General features: G+C 65.5%; 1 protein-coding gene across 4 annotated transcripts in view; it reads right to left on the bottom strand.

Annotated features, from left to right (window-relative positions):
* PIEZO1 (piezo type mechanosensitive ion channel component 1 (Er blood group)) overlaps positions 1–25,931 on the bottom strand; it is a 53,969-nt gene extending 28,038 nt beyond the window's left edge. For all 4 annotated transcript variants that reach the window (XM_060288491.1, XM_030849473.2, XM_030849470.2 and 1 more), the window contains exons 1-2: positions 25,797–25,931; positions 265–360 (exon numbers count right to left, since the gene is read on the bottom strand). In XM_060288491.1, the coding sequence (XP_060144474.1) occupies positions 265–360; positions 25,797–25,860 (160 nt within the window). In that variant the 5' untranslated portion in view covers positions 25,861–25,931. The remainder of the gene's footprint in view (positions 1–264; positions 361–25,796) is intronic.
* Positions 25,932–26,182: the final 251 nt, after the last annotated feature.

Raw genomic sequence — 26,182 nt, forward strand, 5'->3', positions numbered from 1 at the left:
AAGGCGGCCCAGCCCACGGCCAGGAGACGCCCCAGGGGCATCCTGCATCATGGCCCCTGTGGCATGAGGTCAGAAAAGAGATTCTGAAAAATGAGACTCAGGACCACCCATCCTTCCCTGGAGGCTCCTCAACCGCAGAGAAAGTCCATCCCTGCCCGGTGCTGCCGGGGCCCCAACGCTCCCCCAACCCCAGGCCCCTGAACAAAGAGCTCCGAGACCCCGAGTCACCGCCCACCCCCCCAGCAGAGCCCCGCCCGCGCTTACCTGGGATGCTGTGCCCGGAGGGGCCCGGGAACCAGGGCAGCAGGAGCAGAAACAGCAGGTAGACCAGCGAGAGCGCGTTGATGCGGAAGAGGCAGGCTGCGGAGCAAACAGGACGCGGTCAGCCCGGCTGCTGGGGGGCGGGGGCAACCAGCCCCGTGCCCCTCGACCATCGCCCCCCGAGCCTCTCTGCCGTGGGTGCTGTGCGTGTCACCCCTGCGAGGCTGCCACCTCCCTGCGTGGGCGAGCGACCTCGCTCAACGCGTGACACATCACTGTTACCGGGAGCACCACGCCTGACTTAACGACGGTTCTGCTGTCTGTTGACAAGCGTGGCCGTCATGTCTGCATGTGTCGCAGGCACCCGCCCCGCGGAGCCCCCGTCACGGGGCCAACCCTGAGGTCACAACATTCTCCCGACTTGCTTTCTCTCCTTTGTAAGATGTTTTTTCAGTCAACACACAGCACAGCTGATTTTGGGGTCCAGCTCTCTTAGCCTCCTCCCCCCACCTCTGCCTCCCAGACAGCTGGGTACACCCACTCGGGCCACGGCGGAGCCCCCCAGCACGTCGTCCGGGGCACGAGTCACGCACGTGTCTGCAGCCTCTCCCCTCACTGACTCCAGGGCGCCCCCTGCGTCTCGCGCTGCTGACCCCATCCTGATGAAGTGCAGTGGGTGCCGGGACCTCACCCGCTCCCAGGAAGTGAGGGGGTCTGGGGATGCCAGGGAGGTGCCATGTGTCCCAACTCGGGTCTCGTCACTGAGCAAGTGGGCCACTCAGCCCTTCCCGGGGACCCGAGAGGGGGCTGGGCCAGGAAAGCCCCGCTCGCTGCCCAGAGGGGACCAGCATCGCGTGCACGGCCCTGACGAGGTCCCCAGGCTAGAGCCACCTCTGGCCACCCTGCTCCTCAATCACCACGGCCAGCAAGCGGGCCCGGGGGACCCAGCCCTGCCCACCCAGGCCAGGACAGAGCAGTCGGCTGTGGGCGCCAGTGTCCACCACGGATCCGACCCCCGGCCCCCGCGGACAGCCCAGCCTCAGGGCCCAGTCATCGTGATGGAGCAGAGCTGCACGGGGTAGAAGCCCACCCCGATCAGGTCTCCAAGAGGGGGTCGATATCCCACCTCCGCGCTCCACCCCTCAGACCCCCAGGTGTGGACCGTGAGGCCAGCAATGGCTCGACCGCCACTTCGCAGCCGTCTGGACGGCCTGGGCCAGAACAAGCCGACCTGAACCCGGCCACGGACTCAGCTATGCAGACAATCTCCCCGGAGCAGGTGGCAGGGCCAGGTGGGGTGTTCAGCCCCTTCCCACCGTCTCCTCAAGCCCCCCATCACCCCAGCAATAAGGAAGCCCAGAGCGCCACACGGCCAGCGCCGCGGTCCCGAGCTCTGGTCAGGCCGCCTTCCTTTCTGGCTGCTGCCGCGCCCCCCCACTGCCCGGAGCACCCCTAGAGCTAAGCCGCCCCCCTCCACATGTACACCTGCCACAGCCAACAGCTCAACTCGAAACCTAAAGCTTTTCCACAAATACACGTTTTCGTAAAAACAAACAAACAAATCGACCTGATCTGGGCCAAGAGGCCGGAGGGAACTGCGTCTACGGCAAAGGCTTGTGAGTTCCTTTGTTTCCCAGAGCTGCACTTTGCAGCCTGCTGGGCTCTGCCCCTCTCCTTCCACAGTGCCAGCCAGGCGGTGCCGCCCACCCAGCCATCCAGGTAGCTTTCTCCTGAGGGCACATGCTGCAGTTCTCTGCCCTGTTCTGATCCGCCCGGGACACCAGAGCTGAACAGCACACCGCACCAGCCACGGCGTTCACTAGCCCGTGACGGGGAGGCGCACGCGGTGCGGGTCCTGGGGAAGCTCCCGGAGGCCTGGCTCTGACACTGACGCTGACCCAGGACGCGGAGACGGAACTAGCGCTTCCCAGATGAGGGTTTCAGTCCTGGAGGATGCAAAGTTCCAGAGGTGGTGGTGACGGTTGCACCATACCGAGAATGTACTTAATGCCACTGAACCATACACTCAAAAATGGTTAAAGGGGCTTCCCTGGTGGCGCAGTGGTCAAGAGTCCGCCTGCCGATGCAGGGGACACGGGTTCGTGCCCCGGTCCGGGAAGATCCCACATGCCGCGGAGCGGCTGGGCCCGTGAGCCATGGCCGCTGAGCCTGCGCGTCCGGACCCTGTGCTCCGCAACGGGAGAGGCCACAGCAGTAAGAGGCCCGCGTACCACAAAAAAAAAAAAAAAAAAAAAAAAAAATGGTTAAGGGACTTCCCTGGCGGTCCAGTGGTTAAGACTCTGCGCTCCCACTGCAGGGGCCACAGGCTCGATATCTGGTCGGGGAACTAAGATCCCCGCATGCTGCGTGGCGTGGCCCCCTAAGTTAATAATGATAAATAAATAAAATGGTTAAGATGGTAAATTTTACCTTATGTGTATTTTACCAAAATAAAAGAACAAACGGCCCCAGAAATCAGCGAAGGATCTCAGAGCCCAGAACTGGAGGGGCAGGGGCCAGCCAGAGCCCCGCAGCCTGCAGCCAGTGGAGCCGTGCCTCCGGCCCCTCCCCAGCCCCAGCCCAAGCAGGAGGAAAAGAATCTAGAAGCTCCATCGGCCAAAAGCAGGAAATCAGAGATGAAGCGTCAGAGGGGGCGGGGGAGCGCGTGGGACGACGGGGTGGGGGGGGACAGGGGACACGGACGACGGACAGCACGTCAGCCCCAGGTGGGCGCTGCCAGGCCCTGCCCCACCCTGGGAGGGTCACCGGGCGCCAGAGCCCGCACAGGGCCTGCCCTGGAGGGGCGACAACGGCCCCTCAGTCATTCACTCATTAGACACAGAGGGCAGAGACAGGATGAGCGCGGCCTGGGACGCGAGCGCCTCCAACACAGATGAGGAAACAGAGGCCACGGGGTGGCCAGGAGCGCGGCTGGCACCGGACGCTGACCCAGGGGACGTGAGCCAGGACAGCTGGGCCCGCTGGCCCCCAGCCGGGTCACCCGGGGCCAGGATGAGAGAGGGGGCTGGGGTCACATGCCCAGCCCACCTCCCCTGCCTGTTATCAGGGCCTGGGGACAGGGTAAGAGGCCAGCAGAGCAAACAGTGGCCCGGGGCCAGCACGGGAGCAGGGAGCAGAGGCAAACAGGGCTCTAAACGGGGAGCTGAGCCGAGTTCTCCCCTGTTCAGAGGGGGAATCAGGTTTCCACAGCAGAAGGGCTTCCGTGCTGGGAGAGTGAGGACTTGGGTCCAGACTCCTGGCTCCACACCTAGCCCTCGGGGACCTGGCCTCACTGTGACTCTGCGTGACTAGGAGGCTCAGGGCATCTGAGCAGGCCGCCTGGAGGAGGTGGCATTGCATTTGGCCTCGAGGGCCGGCTAAGACTCAGGGAAGGCCAGAGGAGGTTTGGGGCAGCCCCAGGCTCCCGCAGAGGAGCAGGACGCTCAGGTGGAGAGGCGGTGGGGACGTCCTGAGGAGGGGGACAGGCCTGCTCTGCCCAGGCAGCTCCCACCTCCCCATCAGAGCGGCCGTGGCTGGTGACCTCATGGGGGAAGTATGCCTTTTCCCGAGCCAGGAACAATAGGATGGGGTGAGGGCAGAGGGAAAGCCAGCAGGGCTGCCTGCTGGGCAGGAAAGGCTCCCCCCACCCCTGCCTGCATGTTTAACCCTTCAGAGACCCTCACCCAGCACATCAGAGCCTGGTCCTGCAGATGGGGAAAGTGACCCCTGGTTTCAGTTGGTGCCCAGCCAGGAAGGGAGGGCAGGGAGGCCGGCGTGGAGGTTACAAACACCCGGGACGTTCCACACAGAGCTGGACACCACGGCCCGGCCTGCAGGGAGATGGGGGGCCTGTGGGGAGGGGGGCGGCCAGACGTCGAAGCCCCCAGGTGCACCCGCGGTGCCGTGACGTCACCCCAAGGCTGGCCTGCAGGCCGGGTGGGAGAAGAGGACACGAGGCCCGTCCTCCCGAGGGAGTTTGAGGAGGCCGCCCGCCCCGAGCCTCAGTTTCCCCACCTGTGAAGTGGGGGAAGGCGTGCCAGCGTGAAGGGCTGTGGGACGGATGGGCAGCTGTTCACGCACCCTCGGGGCCCTCACCTCGACCCTCCGAGGGGTGTTCTAGCCTCATGCGGGGAAGCCCCGGGACACACAGGAGGCCAGCCTGAGCACCACGCCATCGGCCAGTGGGACCCACAGGCCAGCGTGGGCGGGGGACCCCAGAGGCTTGCAGGGGCAGCACGAGAAGGCTCAGAGGTCATGCCAGGCCTGCGTCAGCATCAGAGATGAAAGGACAGTGGGCCTGGGAGAGACCTAGGGAGAGGCCAGGACTGGGGGGGACGCACCACGGCCGCCATGACTGCCCAGCACCCATGAGGGGCACGACTGTCGCCTGTACTTTGCAGATGAGGAAACTGAGCGAGGGAGCTGAAGCTGAGGGATGGGGGCTGACGCCCCCCAGAAATGGTGTGGGTCTAGGCGGCCCAGAGAGCAGAAGTGGGTGGGTGGGGTCAGCCCCAGGCGCTGCCGAACCAGCCCTACAGGACAGTCTGAGGGGGACAGATGCAGCGGGGGGCGGGGGGGGCACTGGTCCAGGACTAGCAGGTCTGCAGGGACAGCTGTGGGAAACCAGGGCCCAGGCAGAGCTGCCCGCCCTCCCACCAAGCTGGGGGACAGCCAGGCCCCTTGCAGGGCGGCCAAGGCCATGGTACATGGAAAAACGGGGTGGAGGGTGGCAGGGCGTGGGGCCCAGAGTCCAGGGGCTACTGCAGCTCACCGGCCCCCTCCTCCTCTTCTTGCTGGGCCCTGGCTCGGGGTCACGGGGAGGAGGGCCGTGGGCTGAGTGCTTGGGAAGAGCTTCTGGAAGGAGGCGGCTCAGTGGCAAAGAGCCCGGGCCAGGGGCCACGGAACTCATCCCAGCCTCAGTCTCCCCACCTGTGAAACGGCTGGAGGCCCAGCCCTGCAGGAGACGTGGGCCCCTCTGGGCCTCAGTTTCCCCAGCTGTTGGGTGGGAGGGGTCATAACCACTCCCGCTCAGGGAAATGCTGCCATGGAAACGGCGCCCGGCAGGTAGCAGAGAGAACTCACCAACCTCCAAGGCCCTGTTGGAGGACACAAGTCATGGCCGGCCACGCCCACTGCCACGCCTCTTGTGTAAAACTTAAATGAGGGACTTCCCTGGTGGCGCGGTGGTTAAGATTCCGCCTGCCAATGCAGGGGACACGGGTTCTAGCCCTGGTCTGGGAAGACCCCACATGCTGCAGAGCAACAAAGCCCGTGCGCCACAACTACTGAGCCTGCGCGCCACAACTAGTAAAGCCTGCGTGCTGCAACTACTGAAGCCCACGCGTCTAGAGCCCGTGCTCCGCAACAAGAGAAGCCACCGCAATGAGAAGCCCGCACACCACAACGAAGAGTAGCCCCCGCTCGCCGCAACTAGAGAAAGCCTGTGTGCAGCAATGAAGACCCGATGCAGCCAAAAAATAAATAAGTAAAATAAATAAATTTAAAAAAACAAACTTAAATGAGAACAGACACACACGTGTGAATGTCAAAAACGCGCGGAAGAGCCACTCTAAGCAGAGCCAGTGTTTACCTGTGTGGGAGGGGCTCGGTCCTACCTGGGAGGCTTCCTTCTTCACTGGGGGGGGGGGGGGAAGGTTCTCACGTGTAACTGGGGTCGTGTACGGTGAACTGACCAAGAGGGGAAGACCAGGGGGAACACACCACAGGGCGGTCGGGCCACCAGGACCAGGCTGCCCTTCCACAGACCGGGCAGGAGGCTGGGAGGACATGAGGCATCTGAGCCCCCAGGCCCCGGGGCAGCGGCAGGGCTAGGCCCGGGCTCCCCTGACCCGCCAACGGGCATCCTCGGGCCTGCCTCTCCACCAGCTGGGTGAAGCTCCTCTGGGCAGGGCCAGGCGCAACCCGGAGGCTCAGAGACCCCAGGGGAAGGCTGCCAGGCCAGGGCAGCTGCCAGGGCGGGGGTCCCGTGTGAGCCTGGCTGCCCCCACGCGACCCCAGCCCGCCGCATCTCCAGCCACCTTGTTCACTCTGCCTTATTTGGCTTCGAGGAGAAACCCATAAACACTTCCCTGCTTGCTTCTGCCAGGGGCGGGCGGGCGGGCGATGGAGGAAGAGGACAGACGTGGCAGCGGGAGCGCCCAGCGGCACCAGCCGTCCCCTGCCGTCCGCACAGGCAGCCGGGCCTCGCAGCTCCCACGGCAGCACCCAGAGCACGCGGTGGCCACACCTGCCACACCCCCGCCCTCCAGGCCCAGACCCAGAGGAGACCAAGGGCTAGATCAGACCCAGCTTTCTGGAAGGGGAAGGCTGGGGAGGTCAGCCGACGGCCCACCTCACGCACCCCTACCCTCGGGACAAGTGCTGTGGCCGGGGCCAGCACGGGCAGCGCGGGCTGGCAGCTCAGGGCCCCTCGGGGAGCCCACGGAAGGCTGGGGGAGGGGCGCTAAGGGGCCCCGCCACCCAGACCCGCCTGCGGCCGAGACGGCAGGCCCTTCGGCTGCGCTCCCTCCGTTGACCGCCACCTGCCCCTCACGGTCCGTGCAGCACGTGCCTGCCCGAGACCCCGTCCCGCCCGGCCAGCTGAGGGCTGCACGCAGCCATTCGGGGCTCCCTGCACGGGCGGTCTCGGGTGGGACCACGCCGCAGGGCAGGAGGGGCAGCCGGCTCCGGGTGCCACGGGAAGGACAGGCCTACAAAGGACCTCAGCGACGTTCACGGGAATCCCCTTCCTCCCACAGGAGATCGGAGGCCACAGACACGGATGCAGGCTCGTGGGGACGGGGCTGGACAGGACAGAGCGAGGGATCAGGGGCGGCCATGGGACGCTGTGTCACCTACGTGGAGCCCCACCAGCAGCCTGGGGCGCCCAGGTGCAGGCGGAGGGTTTACCTGCCGCCGCGTTCAGGTTTAGCGAGTACGGTGTCCGGGCAACGTGGCTGCACGACTCCCTGACTGCGCAGAGCAGGCGCAGGCGGCTGGTCCCCTCCCTGCAGCACGGGCTCTGGGAAGCATGGCGACTGCCCAGGGCCAAGGGGACCTGGTGGCCGCCGTGGACCAAACACAGGGGAAGGGGCTGAACCACATCTCGGGGGGGGCTCCCAACAGCACCAGCGTTGCCCAAGACGTGCCACACGGGCCAGGCTGGTACCGCCGCGGCCGTTCAGACTGGGGTGGGGGTGGGGGATGGCCCCCGCGGTGACCGGCAGGTGAAGCAGGTGGGACGTGAAGACTTGAGCCTGAGCTTTCAACCAGCACTGCCCAGGCCCGGCGGGCCGGGCGGCCAGGCCGGGGTGGGGGGCTGCGGAGAAAGCCGCTCTGGGGGTCAGGCGTGGGCCTCAAGGGCCGTCCACAGGCCCCACGGCAGCCCCTGCTCCGCTGGGGAGACGCAGGGGAGGCCCTTCGGTGCCTCTCCCCTCGAGGCTGTTCAGACCCCATCCCCCAGGGCTCGGCCTCCCCTGAGGACCCTCAGCCAGCTCCCCCAGGCCAGGGCCCACAGGGCTTCCCCGGGAAACAGCGCTCCGGGCCCTGTGTTTGGAGCTGCCGGTATTTGCGGTATTTGGCCTCTGCTCGCTCCCCTGGAGGATCAGGCCTCCACAATGGAGAGGCTGGATTCCAGGCCAGGGGTGGAGCCCGCATTCCAGAGGGTCAGGGACCGCCGCCCACTCCCCGCCTCCCAGAACACGAGGAGGCCTCCCTCTTCTTCCTAAATTTATTTATTTATTTTTGGCTGCACTGGGTCTTTGTTGCGGTGTGCGGGCTTCTCATTGCCGTGGCTTCTCCTGTTGCAGAGCACAAGCTCTAGGCACGCGGGCTTCAGTAGTTGTGGCTCGCAGGCTCAGTAGTTGTGGCGCACGGGCTTAGTTGCTCCGCGGCACGTGGGATCTTCCCAGACCAGGGTTGGAACCCGTGTCCCCTGCGTTGGCAGGCGGATTCTTAACCACTGCGCCACCAGGGAAGCCCCAGGAGGCCTCACTCAGAGTCTCTGCAGGCTGACAGGTAAGGGGACAGCGTGCAGACACGCCCCTCCCCTTCTCCGGCCGATGAGGTTTGACAACACGCCCTTTCCCCAGGCCACCTAGAGCTCAGGGCCTGGCTGAGACAGGGGGCCACAGTGAGCAGGTGACAGCGGCCCATGTCCCCAAGGCCAGCGCCCAGCACGGGGAGCCCTTCTGCCACACGGGGGGAAACTGGCACCCTTGGCCTCTCCACGTGGGTCAGCCCTGTGCAGGGCCCCCGCCCTCCCGGACCCCTGCCTCCAAGACATCTCAGGGACAGGCAGGACCCCCTCCAGCCTCCAGGAAAGGGGCTCCCAGCTGAGCCGCACCCCCAGAACGTGAGGAGCAGACCCCACTGGACCCCCGTGAGCGCCGTCACGCCCGACCCTGGGCTCTGTGCCAGCGAGGGGCTCCTGCTGGCCACCTGTCAGACGGGGAAACTGAGGCACAAAGGGTCCAGCCGGGGTGCCCGTGCGGACATCAAGCCCTCCAGAGCCCCGCTGCCCTCGCGGCGACCGAGCGCTCACTGGCTCCTCGGCGCACCAGTCCCACGCAGCCGCGTTCCCCCTGCTCTTTCCCGGACCCCCGTCCCCCAGCTCCCCGGGGACAGACGAGTGGCCCCCGACAACCAGAGTGTCCGCGTGCCCCGCAACAAGGCTGCCCGTCTGGGGGACGCAGACAGAAACACACGTGGTGACGGGACAGCGGCCCGGGCGTTCAGCGCTGCGTAAACAAGGACGCTCGTGACCCGGGGCCACGCCCACCCCGAACTCCACGCTAGTCGACACAGTGGGGCCCCTCGAGACGCCCCGCCTGCAGCGCCGGAAATGAGGGGGAGGGGGGCCCTCCCGACCCAGGACTCGGGCCTCGCCACCCACACTGCCCACCTGGGCCTCGGGGAGCCTCGGCCACCAGCACCCCTCACACAGACCCCGTCCAGGGCCTCCGCAGCCTCGGGCATCGCGAGGGGACTCGGAAGGTGCCGCGAAGCCGCGGGAGGCGCGGGGCCGGTGCTGCTTCCACAGCTCGGAGGTACGCGCGGGCTGCACCCTCCCAGGGCCCTCCAGCCAGCAGCCCACACGTCTTCCCAAAAGCTCTCCGTGCGACAAGACGCGGCGTAACCCCTCCTACAGACCCGCGGTCCTCCTAGCGGGGTTCCCAGGCCACCCCATCGGCGTCCCCTGGGGATCTAGCGACGACGCAGGTCCCAGGCTTGCCCAGACCCGCGTGCTGTGATGCGGCCTCGGCGAACGTGCCCTGCCGACGGAAGGCTACCTGGGCCTGGAAGGACGCAGCTGCGCGGTCCTCCCAGCTTAGAAGGAGCAGCAAGGTGATGATGCGTGGGACCCCTGCCGCAGCCGGGCCCGACGCTGGGCGTCCAGCCCGACAGTGCCACCCGGACCTCCCCTGGGGGGGACAAGGACCTGCATTCCCCCGCGTCCTGCACCCACCCCCCTCCACCTGGAGGCAGCGTCCGCTTTAAGGCCGGCCCACAGTAGCCGGGCCCGAGGCCACGGGGCTTCTGAAGAGCCCGGGCTGCGTCACCTTCCAGCAGCCACCGAGGCCAGGGCCACCCTTCCAAACGTGGGTGCCCGCCGCGGGCAGACCGGCGCTCCAGTCTGCCACCAGCTCTGGCCCGGGACTGGAGGGTGGGGTGCTGCCTCAGAGCCCCACCCTGTGACTCAGCTGGCCCGCAGCACCCCGAGTCCCTCCGCCTGTCTGGTCTGGATGGCGCAAAGAGCCCCAGAGCCTGGTCACAGCCCGCCCCGCTCTCCAGGGCCCTTCCCAGCACCTAGGGAGGGGAGGAATGCCACCGGGCCACCACTGGCTGGCAGGCGGGGGCGGGTCCGCAGGCCCCTTCAGATCCCTGCCCTCCCCAGGAACACGGGAGCTGGGGCGGGGAGGGCGTCCCTGCCTGGGCGTTTAGGAAGGAGGCTCTGGTCACCCGTGCGTGTCAGGAGACAGTGTCAGGGCCCCCTGGGAGAAAGGGGACATTCATGGGCCCCTGCCCCACGACCATCTTGCTCCCCAGCAGACGCCCGCCCCAGCGCAGCAGTGACCCCAGAAGGCACCCCACGAACGTGGGCCGGAGCGGGTGCCGACGGCAGGGAGCAGCGGGGGCAGCCCTGCCCTGGGAGAACCTGCCTGCTCTCTTCCCTCAGGTGAGAGCACTGAGCTCAGGGGTCTGCCCGAGAGCTTGGAGGTGCGGCCAGCACACACAGCACTGCTCTCCCCAAGGGGCAGGTGGGCCAGGAGCTGCTCTGAGGGGCCTTCGGGCCAGCGGGTGCTTCATCCCGCGTCGGTCTGTTCAGTCAGCCTTACATGGGACTTCCACGTCCAGCAGGCACTGGAGGACGGTGGACACCCTCCCAGAGGTGCAGCCAGTCGGAGGAAAGCCTTACAGCAAAGTCTGAGGCCCCCAGGGAAGAAGGAATGCTCCAGCTCCCTGGCAATGTGGACTCCAGATTGCAACATCAAGGCTTGCCCGAGCTGCCAGCCTGCTGGGCCCCTTGCAGATTTCAGACTGGTCTCACAATTGCCCGAGCCAGTTCCTTAAAACGAATCTCCTTGTTCCCTCTGTCTCTCCCTCCCTCCCTCTCGTCCGTGCATAGGCGGCCATGGAAGACACCCCATCCATCTGTCCATCTCTTATTCCATCCATCTGTCCATCTCTTATTGGCTGTTTCTCTGGAGAACCCTGGCTGGTCCACCTGCTTTCAGGCTCCCGCACTGTGAACCGCAGGCTGGCCCACCCGCCTCTGAGGTCTGGGCCCAGGTGGCTGCAGGGCTGGGGCAGAAAGGGTGTCGGGGGCCCCACACGGGCTCTGGAAACTCAGCAAGTGCATGGTGACCTAGGGAAAAATCAACACTGTCTGCTCCTATAACAACCAGCCTGGGCAGGGCGGCTCAGCCTGCGCCCCCTGCCCCCGCCAACAGACACCAGCCCCCCCGGAGCAGGGACGCAGCTCATGCCACTCTGAGCACCCACTCCCAGGGGCAAGACGGCGGGGGGGTGGGGGGGCGGTGGCAGGGTGCACCCCAGGCTTGAACTCCGGCTGCATCAAGCCAGGAGTGGGCCGCCGTTTCCCCTTGGCAGGAAAGGTTGCTGACCCGCTCACAGAACATTCACTTTCCTTTTCAGAATTTTTTAGATGCAGAGAAGCACAGAAATCATTAGCAAGCAGTTCTACTCCTCCTGTTACCGTGGTTCAGCTCTAACACGTTTCTCCTGCCAGTGCACGTCTTACCAGATTTAACTTCACCCACTCAGCTGCACTGTCCTTTGTTCACCATCCCCTCCTTGAGAAAAAATGCTCATGAATTTCAGGATATCCTTCCAGGAAAGAGCCACTTCTGGGCTCTGGAATCCCACCTGGGGCCATTTCCGAGGGGGCATCCAGGCCCGCAGCTGTGGTCTGTTGGGCCACAAAGGTTACAAAAGCAGCCTCAGGCGCCCTGGGCTTCGCCCCATGTCCGCCACAGAGATGCCACCCTCGCCCGGGCTCCCGTGAGCCCGTCTCGGTCCCTCCTGACTCCCCAGAGACCAGAACCCAGAGTCCCCCGGCAGCCCACCTGACAGGACTGAGCAAGTCTGGGGCTCTCTCCCCTCTTAAATCCGCTTTGGAACTGCCCGAGGCACGGTCCCCAAGCCTGCCGAGAAGGGGCTGGGGCAGGGGGAATCGGCGTTGCCGGCACCCTGCCCGCCTCCGCTCGCCGCTCTCAGATCCCGCCAGTGCAACGCCATCAGCTCTCAGCCAGGGCGCCAGAACAGACACAACCGCCCTGCCCAGGCTGGTCGTTCGGAGCTGTCGGCCCACAGAGCAGGGACTGTGCTGGGGGAGGGAGGTCCCCGCAGGCCACCAGCCAAGGCCACTCAGCCAGCGAGAGACGGAGCCGGGCCTTTAACCACGGGGCAGCCTCTCCCCTGCAGCCAGGAAGCAACGGCTTCCTCCAATGGTCCTCTAGGGATGGAGCTCAGCTGTCACCCGCGGAACAAACCCACGCTCCCTAACGGGACCCCCGGCCGTGCCCACGGCTCCGGCACCACCAGGCTCTTCCCTAAACTAGCCGCGAGGCTCACACCCCTCCCCGCGCACAGCAGGCCTGCCCCTCAGCCCCGGCCTAGCTCTCTACCACCTCCTGAGGGCGATGGACCCTCCAGATGGAGGCTCGAGCCCCTGAGGGTCCGTGCTGCCGGGGGAGGGGCCGAGGCCACGCCATCACCCAGGCTCAGTCCAGCATCGCAGGCCCAGAGCCACCCTCGAGGTATGGCCTCCACCCGTCCGGCTCCCGGACCACGTGGCCGAGCGTCCCCACTGGCCCCTGGTGGTGGGGTCGGCTCCCCAGACGAGAGGAGGGGCAGCCACTTAAGAGCAGAGAGCGCGGGCAGGTGGGGATGGGGCAGGCCCGGCCGAAGCCACACGTTCAGTTCCTGGAAAAAGAGGGGCGGCGAACACTGCCTCTCACCCACCACATCCGGCGTTTCTGGAAAACCAATCCGATTCCTGACAGCAAAGCAAGCGGCACACATCGCGGGGGTCCCGAGCGACACGACAAACAGGCCCCCACGAGGCTCGAGGCGGAGCCGGTGCCCTCCCTCCCGGCCGGCTCCCGTCCACCGCCCCCAGCCTCAGTCGGCCCAGCTCCCAGAAGGCCTCGGCCATCAGCACAGGGGCAGCTGTCACCTCGTCACAAGGTGCCACAAGGTGCCAGGGACGCCCCGAACCGAGAGGACGCGTTCCTGGGCCCGGCAGCCTGTGGCCACGCCCTCCGGGGGCCTCTGCCCCCGCCGCGTGCAGCAGGGACACCAGGCCCTTACACTCAGCGGCTGGCTCGAGGGTACTCCACAGCTGAGCGTTCTCCAGCGACAGGGAGAGCCCGTGGCCGCCCACCTGAGGCCACCTGCCCACAGCCCAGGGGCCCTGGGACCAGAAGCAGGCCTCAGCACACCTCCCACCGCTGCTCCCAAGGGTCAAGGCTGAGCCTCTGGGAACGTGCAGGCTCTGGTCACCTCCGGGGAGGAGGCCCCCAGGCGTCCCCGCTACACACGGACAGGCCGCGGGGTTCTCGCGCCTCGTCCAGCTGCCGCAGCCGATGCTGGGAGACCAGTGAGGGTCCCCCGGCGCCCAGCAGGCCCACAGACACCGGCTCCCCGTGCCCCGCCAGAGTGTCCCTCTACCCGGAGGGGCTCCCGAGGCCAGGGATGCCCCCCTGCAGACACGTCCCCTGGCTGGGGGCCCTCCTGACCGCCACACACACGATTCCACCCTCACAGTGGGAGCCCCAGCAGGAACCTGACGCCCAGAGCATCCCATCCCTCCGTGCCCTGATGCCACCCACACGCCCACCCTCCCTGGACGGGTCACGGCCCAGCTGGCTCCTGTGCTTCCCAGCGTGGGGCCTGGAACTGGCTCGGCTTCTCTGGGCTGCGATTCTCTGTGCCACCGCCTCAGAGGCCAGGCCGAGTCACACGGGACTCCTCGGGGCAGCACCAGGAAACGGCCAGCGCCCCAGGGCCCCAGGCCGCGCATCTGCCCCACCACTCCCTTCCTACCAACAGCTCAGGGTGGGCCAGGCGGTGCTGCTGTCCTGCGGGAGCGCCCGGCCGCCATGACTCAGCCAGACCTGGCAGGGTCCATCACTGCGCTCACCTGAGCAAGGTGTCCTCACCCTGCCGCGCCCCCCTCAGCTCTCGACATTACCAAGCCACTGAACATCTCTGCCCCAGATTCCCGCCCCCGGTGAGGCCACCACCGTGTCCCAGGGCTTTAGGGTGCCTTGATTAACGTGCTGGGTGGCCAGGCTTCTCGAGATGCGCCCAGGGGTGTGGGAGCAGCAGCACGGCCGCCTCGCACTCAGGGCCACTTTACAAAGTATTTCCACCCATGTCACCTGGAGGGTCACCCCAAGGGCCACGAGGCCAAGCAGGACAGGTGCTAATCTCACAACTAGAGATGAAGACAACTGGGGTGCAGAGAGGCCCCGGGGACGGAAGGGCGGGTGCTGGGCACCTGGCGTAGTAGCAGGCTCTGCACCCCCAGCTCTGCTCCGGACGGCCTCCCTGCACAGCGTGTGTCCCCCTTCTAAAGGTGAAGAGTCCAAGGCTGAGAGAGGCTGAGTCACTTTCCCCAGGAGGCCCAGCAGCAGAGCCAGGAGGCCCAGCTCGATGCCGGGAGAGGAAACGTGACAGAGACTTGGCCTGGGAGATTTCCCATCCCACTGCTCTGTTCCAAGGACACCTGCCGGCCCAGCGTGTGGCCCCAAACCACAGGTCCTGAAGGCTTTCACAGCCTGGCAGGTGCTGGGCACACAGAGGCCATACACCCTGGAGCCTGGATCCCGACACAGCAGCACCTTGGAGCAGCCCAGGGACAGTGCTCAGGACGGGGCAGAAACCACCTGAAGTCCCAGGGCAGCCCCAGTGGGCCCCCCACTCTCTGCCCGTGCACAGAACAGGACCAAGCAGGACGAGGATGCAGGGACGTGACGCAGGGGGTGACGATGTCCAAATTCCTATTTATAAACACCTCGAAGCCCCGGAACCATCCTGGCAGGAGGCTGGATTCCGAGCACGGCCGCTGGCGTGACCGCCCCACCACCTGGCGTCCAGCATCTCCTGTCTCCAGGAGCTGCTGTCCTAGGTCCGTGTTCAGAACAGGGAAGAAGGGACGGGAACCCTGGACCCCCTGCCCTGTGGCAAGGGAGGAAGCCGTGATGTGCCCTATGGCCCGGAGACTAGGAAAGCCACCTGGGCTCCTGTGGCCCAGTCACAGCGGGAGCCACCAGAGAGGACACAGCGCAGCGAGGAAACCGGCCTCAAGTTACAAATGACCGGCGGAGCCGAGCCCGAGCAGCCGCGCTCACACCACGAGGCCCCGCCCACCCGCAGACAGCCGCGCTCACACCACGAGGCCCCGCCCACCCGCAGACAGGCCGAGGAGAGCCGGGAGGAGGGCCTCCAGCTCCTCTCCCCTCCGGGGGCCCAGTGCCCAGCCGCCTCCTCCGGCTCAGCGGGGTGACCCTTGGCAGCTCCCACCCCTGCCCTCGTGGCCCCTTCCTCTCCAAGTCCTCAGCGCCCCCCAGCCCCCTGCAGGCCTCCAATGCCTCCGGAAGACACAAGCGGGCCCCGCCCTGGGATGCCTGGAAGTGTCTCAGGCTCTGGAATGCGATGGAGCCGGTGAGCCCAGAAGCTTCCTGCAGCCTCCTCTGGAGGGTTACCCCTCCATCTGCCTCGTGCCCGCTCTGGCCCTTGAGGGCCAGGGGTCTCCTCCCAGCTGGGCTCAACTCCGCGTGGGCCCTCAGAGGAGAGTGCCCTCCTGCCCACCCCTGCAAGCCACTCTCGGCCTCCAGCCCTTCATCCCTCGCTCTCCCAAGGAGGGGGGCGGACAGGGGCACAGCACAGCCCTCCCAGGGTTTGTGGGGCAAGGGAGGCGACGGGGAGGGGAACGAGGGGCCTCGCTCCAAGAAGAAAGGTGGACAGGTGGACGGGTGGAGGGTGAGGTGGTAGGGGAGCCGCCTGGTGAGCGGAGCACAGGCTCCCTCCCTGCCTGTGTGGCCGTGCCACCAGCAACCCGGGAACAGGACGGGAAGGAAGGCTCCCCCGGAGGCCCCAGATCCTAAGAGGGCTAGAGTCAGATGGGGCAGCGGCGGAAGGCCCAACGGGGCCGCCTCCAGGGGAAGAGGAGGTCCTGGCCATCCGGCACCCAGCGGACCCAGCTTCCTGAGGGGGACACAGGGACCTAGGACCCAGAGCCCACCGCCATCCCCAGCGTCCAGGACCCCGAGGGGAGCTGCTGCCAGGCCAGACAACGTGCCAGCGCTGCTTCAACGCTAATCCCATCCTCCTGGGGTCACAGGGCAAGGCTGCCCTCCCGACGGGCCCCTCGGTGCCATTCCTGGGCCCTCGTGGAGCCTCAGGCCACTGTCCCTGCGTCATCCCACTCCTGACCTCCAGAGATTAGGGCCCAGCCTGGCCATCGCTCCCCGGCTGGGACGGTGTGCCCCTGCTGATAAGGTGTGGGACGTGCCTGCAGCGGGAAGGGGGTGTCACAGGCAGGGCTCGGCACCCGCGGGGCCTCGGGCAGTGCCCGCTTGTCACAGCCTCTGCCTCTGTCCACTTCCCACCCACAGGACCGGGCAGTGGCCAAGCTGCAGCGACAGTGACGAGGAAACGAGGGCCGAGGGACAAAAGAGGCACCACCCCGCCAGCAAGGGTGGAGAGGACCCAGGCGGGTGCCTCCCACACGGAGCGGAGACACGGGCCAAGCGTGTCTGTCGAGCTGAGTGTGTGAGCACGGAGCGTGTGCTAAGCTGAGCCGCCGCAGGAGAGAGGAGGGAGCCGGACTGGACGCGGACAGGCCCCGAGGACCGCAGGCGGCTCGTCTGCCGGGGAGACCGCACAGGCCTCCCGGGAGCGTCACACAGGACGCTACACGCCAGGGCCTGGCTGTGCCCACTCGGGGGAGGCTGCACTTGGTAAAGCACCAGGTGTGCGTCCGACAGCGAGTCTGTCCTGTCCTGGGACTCGGGGTCTGACTCCGGGGAGCTTATCCTGAGGGGCACAGTCAGAAGGGAAAGCAGGTGAGCACAGAGATGGTCACTGCGTCCCTGGGAACCACAGCAACGGGGGTCTGCAGACTGGGACCGTCTCTGCAGAGGCCGAAAGGAACCCGCTTCATTCAACAGGTGGCTCAGGGGGGGCCACGTGGAAGGGCAGAGTGACGGTCCCACCGCAGGAGCGACACCAGGACAAGAGCCTGCAGACAGTGGGACAGAGGCCCCAGAGGAGAGCTGAGAGCGGGCAGAGGGCTGGGCAGGCAGCAGAGGAGGGAAGGGGAGGGCTGGGATGGGACAGGATGGGATGGGACGGGCAGGGCAGGGAGGAAGTGGGAAGGCCCAGCCCAGCGAGCGGAGCGGCCCACCCAGCAGGAAACACTCAGAGACCCCATGAGCCAGGCACCTGGTCACAGCCACCAGCTCGGGGGCACGGGAGAGGACGTCCCAGCCAGAAGCATCCGAGCTCACAGGACTTAGAATCAAAAACACCTGCTCGGGCTTCCCTGGTGGCGCAGTGGCTGGGAGTCCGCCTGCCGATGCAGGGGACGCGGGTTCGTGCCCCGGTCCGGGAAGATCCCACATGCTGCGGAGCGGCTGGGCCCGAGAGCCATGGCCGCTGAGCCTGCGCGTCCGGAGCCTGTGCTCCGCAACGGGAGAGGCCACAGCAGTGAGAGGCCCGCGTACCGCAAAAAAAAAAAAAAAAAAAGAAACACCTGCTCTTAACTGGACAGCATAAATTAGACAATTAGGATTGTAAGCCACAGGCAGGGAAAACGAAAACCACGTGCGGTACAAACAGGTTTGATAAAGAGCTTACGATCTCGAGTCCACAGCGAACCCCCAGAGGCAGAAATAAAAAGACAAACAGTCCAGTTTTTTTTAACGGGTGAAAGAGTCCTAAAGACGTGTGCCAGAGAAGATGTCCAAGGCGCTTAACATCATTGGCATCAGGGTAACAAAGACTGGGGTCGCGGGAGATGCCACCGCACGCCCCGAACCAGCAAAAATCAGAGGCCAACACCGCGCGCGGCGAGGGTGGAGCGCCCCGGAGCATCCCCTAAACGACAACCAGGAGGACAGATCGAAGCTTCCTTGCAGGGAACATGCGATGCCCGTGACCCAGCAACCCCACGGCCAGAAGTGAATGAGATTCAAGTGTGTGTCCGCGGAGACGCCACGCGGCTAGCAGCCTCGTGCCTACCCACCAGGCGCAACAGATGATCAGATAAGCAAATGTGGCCGTGCATCCAGGGGACCTTAGCACCAGAAAGAAGGAACCACCAGCACACACACAGCGTCATGTCCCAGAGACGGGAAGGCACGGAAGGCAGCAGACACAGAAGTACACACCCTGGTGGTCCCTCGAGCACGGACCCCCCCCCCCAGTGCAGGCAAAACTGACCTGGGGAAGGAAGTCAGGGTCGAGGGGGTGAACGGGCGGCAGAAACATCTCCATCTCGCTTGGGGAGGGGGACAGATGTGCCTGACTGTCAACCCAGCAGACAGAACACGTAAGGTCCAACCCTTTACTCTGAGTGCCTGACGTCTCAGCGGAAAGCTCTACGCGTGGACCGTGCCGTCCTCCCCTGGGGGCTCTGTCGGGACCCCAGAGCCTACAGCAGGACCTGGCACAGGCAGGTTCTCCAGACACGTTTGCCGGGCGAGTGACGCGTAGAAGGCGGCAGAGCGACGGAGCGTCTGCGAGGGAGGAGGGCAGCCACAGGAGGCGGTGGCAGGGGGACAGCCGGCAGGTTCTGGGGCAAGGACAAGCTCGGGGAGCTGGGAGACCAAATGGAAGCGGGAGGCTGGTGGAGGAAGAGGCGCAGCCACAGGAACTGCGGGGGGGGGTCACCCCAGACACTGACATGAGTGGGGGCGGGGGTCCCGGGAGGCAGCAGTGTCACGGGCGAGAACTCTGCCCCCGGGGGTGCTCATCCGTGACATGGAAAAGCCACTAGCGCCCCCCGCTCAGGAGCGAATGTGCTGCTGGCAGCAGGCCGGAAAGCGAGTGGAGGCTCGTCCTGAGGGGGGTCCCGTGGGCACAGTGGGCAGCTCTCGGATGTCCCGGGAAGGCCGCTTGCCTGTGGGATGCATCTGGACGCATAGCCGGAAGCCTGGGGCTGGGCGTGCCGAGGCCCCCGTCTGTCCAGGCCAGGGGGTGATGCTCGTGGACATGGATGGAGGCTGCAGGGGGCTGGGGGACGGGGGGACACTGAGGTAGACGACGCAGCGCTGTGTGCCCACGTGGCGGCCAGGCGGCCAGGACACTCGGCACCGGCCACCCAAACGGGCACACGGGGACCGGCGCCTCGGCGGTGAGGGTGACCTGCCCCTCCGTGAAGCAGCCGAGGGACACCCCCCCAGCAGGGGAGACAGGTACCCGTGGCCCCTCAGAGCTCCTGGGCGTGCCCCGAGGTCACTACGATCCCTGGCCACCCACGGGAGGGGAGGACCAAACAGCTGAGCTGGGGGTAGCGGCATGGACGGCTGAGTTTCCCTTTGAAAAGCTCTTGTTAATGCTGTTATGATGACGTGTTTTTTCTAATGGTGTTTTAACCGTAATCAGAGATCAAGTGAATGAGAGAGAGAGAGAGAGAGAGGGAGGGGGGAGGGAGGGAGGGAGGGAGGCAGACAGGATCCTGGGGTGTCACTGGGGGCAGCCACAGGTCACAGGCCCTGGCAGTTCCAGGAGGTGAGAGAGACCAAGGCCCAGGCCTGAGGCCCGTGAGGCCCCTGCCCGGGAGCCAGGCTGTGTCCGCTCCTGCTGTGCCCATGCAGACCCAGCCACAGTCCGGGCCACAATCACGGGCCACTGGCTGCTTCTGCAGGCCCAAGGAACCTGTGCGCACAGCAGTTGTGTTCTCTTGTTTTCCCCAGAGGATCCACGGGAGGCCACTGAAGGGCAGGGGAGGCGAGGAGTGCTTGGGGGACGGGCCTGGGCAGCACACCTGGGCACTGCCGGGGTCGGAGCTGGGCCCGGACGCGGCCTGAGAGGCGCGTCCCTCCCGCCTCAGCTCCCTGCATGGGACACGTCCCACCACGCAGTCAGCGGTTAAGAGCCCAGGACAGAGGCCCCGCCCACCCCGGCCCCCCACCTGCTCTCAAGGACAGCAGCCCCCAGACCCCTCCCGCTCTGCGGAAGCCGCTGGGCCGGGTTCAGCCGCCCGTTCGCTGGCAAAGGAAACCACAGGAGGCAGCTGAGGTGGCCACGCTCCCTCTTTAGCCTGAGCCCCGGGGAAGGAGAAGAGGCCCGGCTATATATACTCACGGAGAAAAACAGCGCGCAGGTCGGAGCCTGGTAAACAGTCGGCCGTTACAGGCAACTAAAAATACTCCCTATAATTATGTTATTAAAACACACCAGAAAAATTGACCCGCCCCACTCGGCAAAGGCCCGAGACGGCGCAGGGAAGCGCGGGCCACGCACGTCGGCCTGAGGGTGCCCTGGCGGCACCGGGCGGCTGGGCCGGGCCGGGCGATGCCCATCGCAGTCGGCGGCTTCTGCAGGGCTGCCCGCGGCACCAGGCCCCAGCCTCGCGGGCTCCTCTCCAGGGCAGAGGCTGCTGACCCCGGGCCACCCCAAGAAACACTCTCACACGTGTCGGGGTGGGCGGGGCGCTGCCGGGGCCCCAAAGACCCGCAGCCACCTAACCCCACGGGTGGGGACACGGCAACCTTGGGCCCCAGCCACTGACCAGGGCCTTCCTTCTCAGGACAGGAAGAAAGGGTTGAAGAAGGAACTTAATCTCATCTGACCCAAAACGTCACTGTTTCAGGACAAGTATTCATACGTTACTTGTGTAATTAACACTAAATCAAAGAATCACAATGGGGACGGGGGGAGGGGTGTCAAGCCTCAGGTCCCTCCGGCCCGACTGTCCACTCGGCACTGCCCTGCCCTCTCCAACCCAACCCTCCGACTGGCCACCACTAGGGGATGGGAGCCCCCCAGCTACCAGGCCACCTGTTCGCCTCCTTCCACAGGCGGTCCGACCCTGGGGGGCTGCACTGGTCCGGAGCCTTCGATCTGCCACCCTGCCCCCCTCCCCGGCCTGGCTGACAACTTCTCTCCCTCCAGCAGACGAGTCCCGCTGGGTGCCCACCTCTCCCCAGCCCTGCCCAGCCTGGACCTTGTTCTGTATGACGTCACAGGCTGCACTGCGTTTCTTTCCCATCTGGGCTCAGCACAGCGTGAATAGACACGGCAAAGGCACTTACAGAACCAAGGTGCCGGGAGCTGCGGGGGACCCACACCTCGCCATACAGCCAGGGAAACCTCGGCCTCCATTAGAGAGGAGAATGGGCCCAGCCCCTCCCACGCCCACCGCCACTGGCCCTGAACCAGCACCTAGGCGCCTGCCCGGAGCACCGTCCCACGAGACCTGGGTGAGAGAACGCTTGAATGAACTTGGGGAAACGTCCCACGTGAGCACAGGAATCTGAGCAGGCGGGTGTCACGCACGGTGGCTCTGGACGCCACGCCTCCCCGCCTGGAAACGGCCTGTGGCCGGCGGGCATCTCTGCACATTCAGGACCTGGTGGTGGGCGGCTCTTCCACTCGGCCCCCCAGGACTGTCCCGCCCTGCCCCACCCAGGGACCAAGCGATCAGAAACCTGGGGTCGGCCTTCAAGCTTTTATCGTCTCGTTTACAGGCGAGGAAACTGAGGCCCAGACAGAGGGGTGAGGGCCTGGCAGGTTCAGAGCGGGACAGACGCTGGCGCCACCCACAAGCCCCTCCAGCAGGGCCAGCCTCGCCCTCTCCTCCCTAAGACCTCCCACCCCAGGTTCTCCCACCCCGCCAGCAGGCGTGGGGCTCACCTGCCCTGAGAAGGAGAAGATTTCACCCCCAGACTCATCCTTTCTCGCCTGCGTTCTAGTTCCCCAAGCCCCAGGTTCCTCATCCAGAAAACAGGCTTAACTCAGAGGGGTTCAAAGGTCAGGAGTGGGGCAGAGCTCACGTGCAGAGCATCGACCCCCCCCCCGAAGACAGCCTCAGGCTCCAGCCGCTGCGCAGCAGACACAGCGGACTTCTGACCCACTTCTGTAACTCCTGGAGTCGGCATCACGGGGGAGAAGGAAATTGCTTTGGTAACCAAAGCAAAGAGTCTACAAACGAAAGAATCTAAAAACAAAACAAGTCTCTCTATTTCGAAAACAAAGAAGACAAGACTTCACTGAATTCTAAGGAAAAGGGGATTCCTGAGGACCAGGGTGGTCAAGGGTGGCTTCCTGGGCTTCCCTGGTGGCACAGTGGTTGAGAGCCCACCTGCCGATGCAGGGGACACGGGTTCGTGCCCCGGTGCGGGAAGATCCCACATGCCGCGGAGCGGCTGGGCCCGTGAACCATGGCCCCTGAGCCTGCGCGTCCGGAGCCTGTGCTCCGCCGCAACGGGAGAGCCCACAGCAGTGAGAGGGCTGCGTACCGCAAAAAAAAAAAAAAAGTGGCTTCCTGTAGGAGGCAGCTCACACTGGGCCCTAAAGACTGTGCTGGTGGGGCGGAGGGGGAGCAGGGGATACCCTCGAGCCCTGTAGGGGCCCTGCCACAGAAGGCAGTCCCCTGCAGTTGGGCTCAGAGCAGACGGGCCCCTTTCCCTCTCCACCTTTGAGAACCGAAAGTGTTGGAGGGAGAGACACCGCCCAGAAAGCAGTCCCAGGGACAGGATCTGAGATGCTTGTCACCCCCGCCCCCCCCCATCAACACTGCCCCGCAGGACCCTTCCCGCTGGCCTGACTGCTGGTGGGATGGCCACCTGCAAGATGACCACAGATGACCCGTCCTCGGCTCCTGGGCCGACCCCAGCCCCTTCCCTGATCACGCACACTGAGCCCTCGGGTCCCGTCAACCAGGCATCTGAGTCCTGCGACTTATTCAGTCCTCGGAGGGGCTGCAGGAGGCCGAGTCTCCCCTACAAGGCGGCAGATGAACGCGAGACCTACCCTCAGCTCTGGGGGCCTCGGAAAGGGACGGCCCCAGGCTCACTGCCAGCCTGAGAGCCTCGCGGGGTGTCACCACCAGGGGGCTGGGAGGGAAGTCTCAGGCCTGGGTTTCTAACAGGGCCCCGCTGTCTCAGGCCTCCGTCTTCGCACTGCCTTCCTGCCCGCCTCACAGGGGTGTTAAGACGGTGATGGTGAAAACACGATGAAAAGGAGGAAGTGTCCCATTCTAAACGGTGACACGGCAGTGACAATCAGGCTGGTGCAGGTGACGACGCTGGCGTGCAGTAGGCGTGTCCACGAGGCCGGGAGCCCCGTCCATCCCGCAGGCGGAAGCCATGTTGCCGCCCTGCCCGTGTTTCCCTATCAGTGATACAGTTACTGCCTTCTACCCACCTGCCTTTGGGCTACGGTGCTGCTTTTGGGAGGCCCATTAGGTCAAGAGTCGCGGGGCGGGGCCCGTTCCATGGGAATCACAAAGTGTTCTGTCTCTCTAGAACCTTCCAGCTCTGGGTCCTGACCCCCAGGGCTGCAGGACCACAGGTGAGACGTCGAAGGCCGTCACCCTTCCCAGGGAGGCAGGGTGGGGGGCTGGGGAGTCTCTGCTGTGACGAGGTGGAGGTGGGATTTGGGGAGGCAAGGGGCACCCCAGGATGACCCAAACCCTCACTGCGGCCGCTGCCTGAGCCAGCACAGGCACAGGTCTGACCAATCCCCTCCGACGACCTCGTCCAGCACCGACCACTCACTGGGAAACACCGCAGAACTGACCAACGCTACCAAAGCTCGCCACAGACCGCGGGGCGCTCAGAAGGCGGCAGCACACAGCGAGCTCCCTCAGGGGCCGCCCACGCCCCGACCCGAGAGCCGGCCTCCAGCCTCTCAGGTGTCACTGCGCAGGGCTCCTGGCCGGCTCTACGTCACCCTCCCACAAAGCTCAAGAAAAAATGTGGAAGGCCGAGCCCCGCACCCAGACACAGGATCCATGCGGGGCATGGCCAGGGTACCAGGGTTTTAATGAACAGACTTCATTTGGGGGACAGTTTTAGATTTACAGGAAAGCCGGCCCACGTGCACAAAGAATTATTCATCAGGATGTGAAAAGCTCTCAGGTGACTCCAATGTAGCCCAGGTGGGAACCCTGAGCTAGTGCCACGTCTGCGTCCACAGACCGAGAGACCTACCCTCCCCCCGCCCATATCACCCATTTGGGTTACAAGCAACAGCCCGAAGAACACAGATTAATTCTCGGGGTCAACAAACTCTGGCCCTGGGGCTGAGCCTGGCTCCGCCACTTGTTCTGCTACAGCTCACAAGCTAGGAGTGGTGTTTACATTTTTTAATGGTTGGAAAAAACACCAGAAGAGCTCATGATGTGAAAATATTTACTATCCAGCCCATCACAGAAAAAGTCTGCTGACCCTGAACGAGGAGACTGCACCACGTGGGGAGGCGCGCCCTTCAGGAGCGAGCGCCCACCGCGCAGGCCTACCCAATTCCCCTCCTGGCTTCACAGCCTAAGGAGGCTGCAGGTGTGCTGCGGGGCCGTCCGAGGCCCACCTGCCCCTCTGAGAAGCTTACCAGCTTCTGAGCCACACGTCCAGCTGGGTCTGTTCTGCTAGCCTGTTAACGTCTACCCTCCAGAGGCACGAGGAGAAAGGCCGACGGGCCCCACACTCCCCCGAGCACATCCCGGGCTGTCCGGTCCGTGCAAGGCTGACTCAGACCCTCCTCCCTGACCTCAATGGTTTTCATTGATTCCTGTCCTGAAAATTTTCCCAAGTCTCACCACCTTCCTCTGCTACAAATCAAAACACAGTCTGTCTGGGAGCCGAGGGCAGGCTGCTCGGGGTCCCACATTCCTAGCCCACTGGAGCCCGCTCCTCCCTATAACAGAAGTTGGCAAATTCCACCTGGAGCGATTTCAGAGGCTCTGGAAAGGCTTTCAGCATAAAAACACCAACAACACCCACCACGGTCGGACAAATTTTCACCCAACAGGCAGACTCACACTGCAAACCGTTCCATGTTTCCGCGAATTAATTTAATCAGACCGCTTTCCAGCTCACACCCAGTAGAGACAGCCCCAGCGGAGGGAGCTGAGGGCCAAGGGCTGGCGTGTGAAGGGTGAAATGAGTCTCGGGCACTCTGCCCCGGGCACAGGGAGGCCAGGAGGGGTGCAGAGGGGGAGGGCCATGGAGCAACGAAAGCCACAACTACGAGCTTCCGGGAAGGGGCGCCGACGACACGGCAAGCAGCAAGGTTGCGGGCCCTCAGCTCTGATACCAAGACCAGAGGCTTCTGCGGGGCATTCCCTCCCCCAGCCCAGGGCACAGCCTGCCCCGCCCCTCTCGCAGCACTAGAGCCCAGCGGAGTTAAGCCAGGACACCAGGGCGGCAGGGAGGAACCCCAACTATGTTTTCCAGAGCATGGGCCTGCCCTAGTCCGGCTGTGGGGTGGGGACGGGAAGGGGAAGAGTGAGGGGGGCCGAGCCCAGGGCACAGCGACGCTAGAGCCTCCGGAGGCTCCAGATGAAACAGCTCCAGGCAGGAAGCCCGCCTTCTCCCAGATTGGTCAGGAAGTCGTGATGCAAATTTGAGCTTTTTTTTTTAAACACGAAAGAGAAAAAGAGATTCGTGCCCCCCTCACCGACGCCCCAGCCCCTCCCATAGGGGCCAACATTCCCCTACCCTCGTGCCCCTTCTCTCAGCGCCCAGGGCGTGGGCACGAGCCGCCCTCTCCGGGGGTCGCTCGTTGCCCGCCCCTGTGGGCGCCCGGGTGCCATCTGCCCGCCACCCCGCCGCCGCCCTCCCAGCCTGGCGCTGGGACGGGGCCCCGGCCCCCCCGGCGCTCTCATGCTTCTGGAATGTGGGCGCCCAGGGCCGCGCGCGTCCCGGGGAATCTCCGCGCCCGCCCGCCCGCGCACGGTCCTCGCCCCGCCAGCCTCGCTGGGCGGCCGGGCCGGAAACCGGGAGCGGGGACGCAGACCCCGTCCCAGACCAGAGCCCGCAGCGCACTCCCCAACTCACCGGCCAGGAGCACGAAGGGCAGCAGCAGCCAGTAGAGGACGGCGCCGAGCACGTGCGGCTCCATGCCCGAGGGGCCCGTGGAGCCGGCCCGGGGTCGCTCGGCCGGCGCGGCACTAAAGGGCGGCGCTGGGGAGCCGCGGCCGGCGCATGGCGCACAGGGCGGGTCGCTGCACGTGCCGCGCGCAGCGGCCAGGACCCCGGCTGGTCTGTGGGGACACGAGCGCCTCCGCGCCCTCCTGGTCCTCCTCCTAGGGCCGGGGCCCACCGCGGCCCGCCGGTGCCGACGGCTGGGGCCCGCGCTCGCTCCGGTGTCAGCCCTGCCCCGCGGCGGAGCGCAGCGCACGGCTCTCAGCAGCTCGCGGAAGCCGAGCACGGCAGGACGCGGC

The sequence above is a fragment of the Globicephala melas genome, chromosome 19 (genome assembly GCF_963455315.2).
Source record: "Globicephala melas chromosome 19, mGloMel1.2, whole genome shotgun sequence".
In the NCBI taxonomy this organism is placed as follows: domain Eukaryota; kingdom Metazoa; phylum Chordata; class Mammalia; order Artiodactyla; family Delphinidae; genus Globicephala; species Globicephala melas.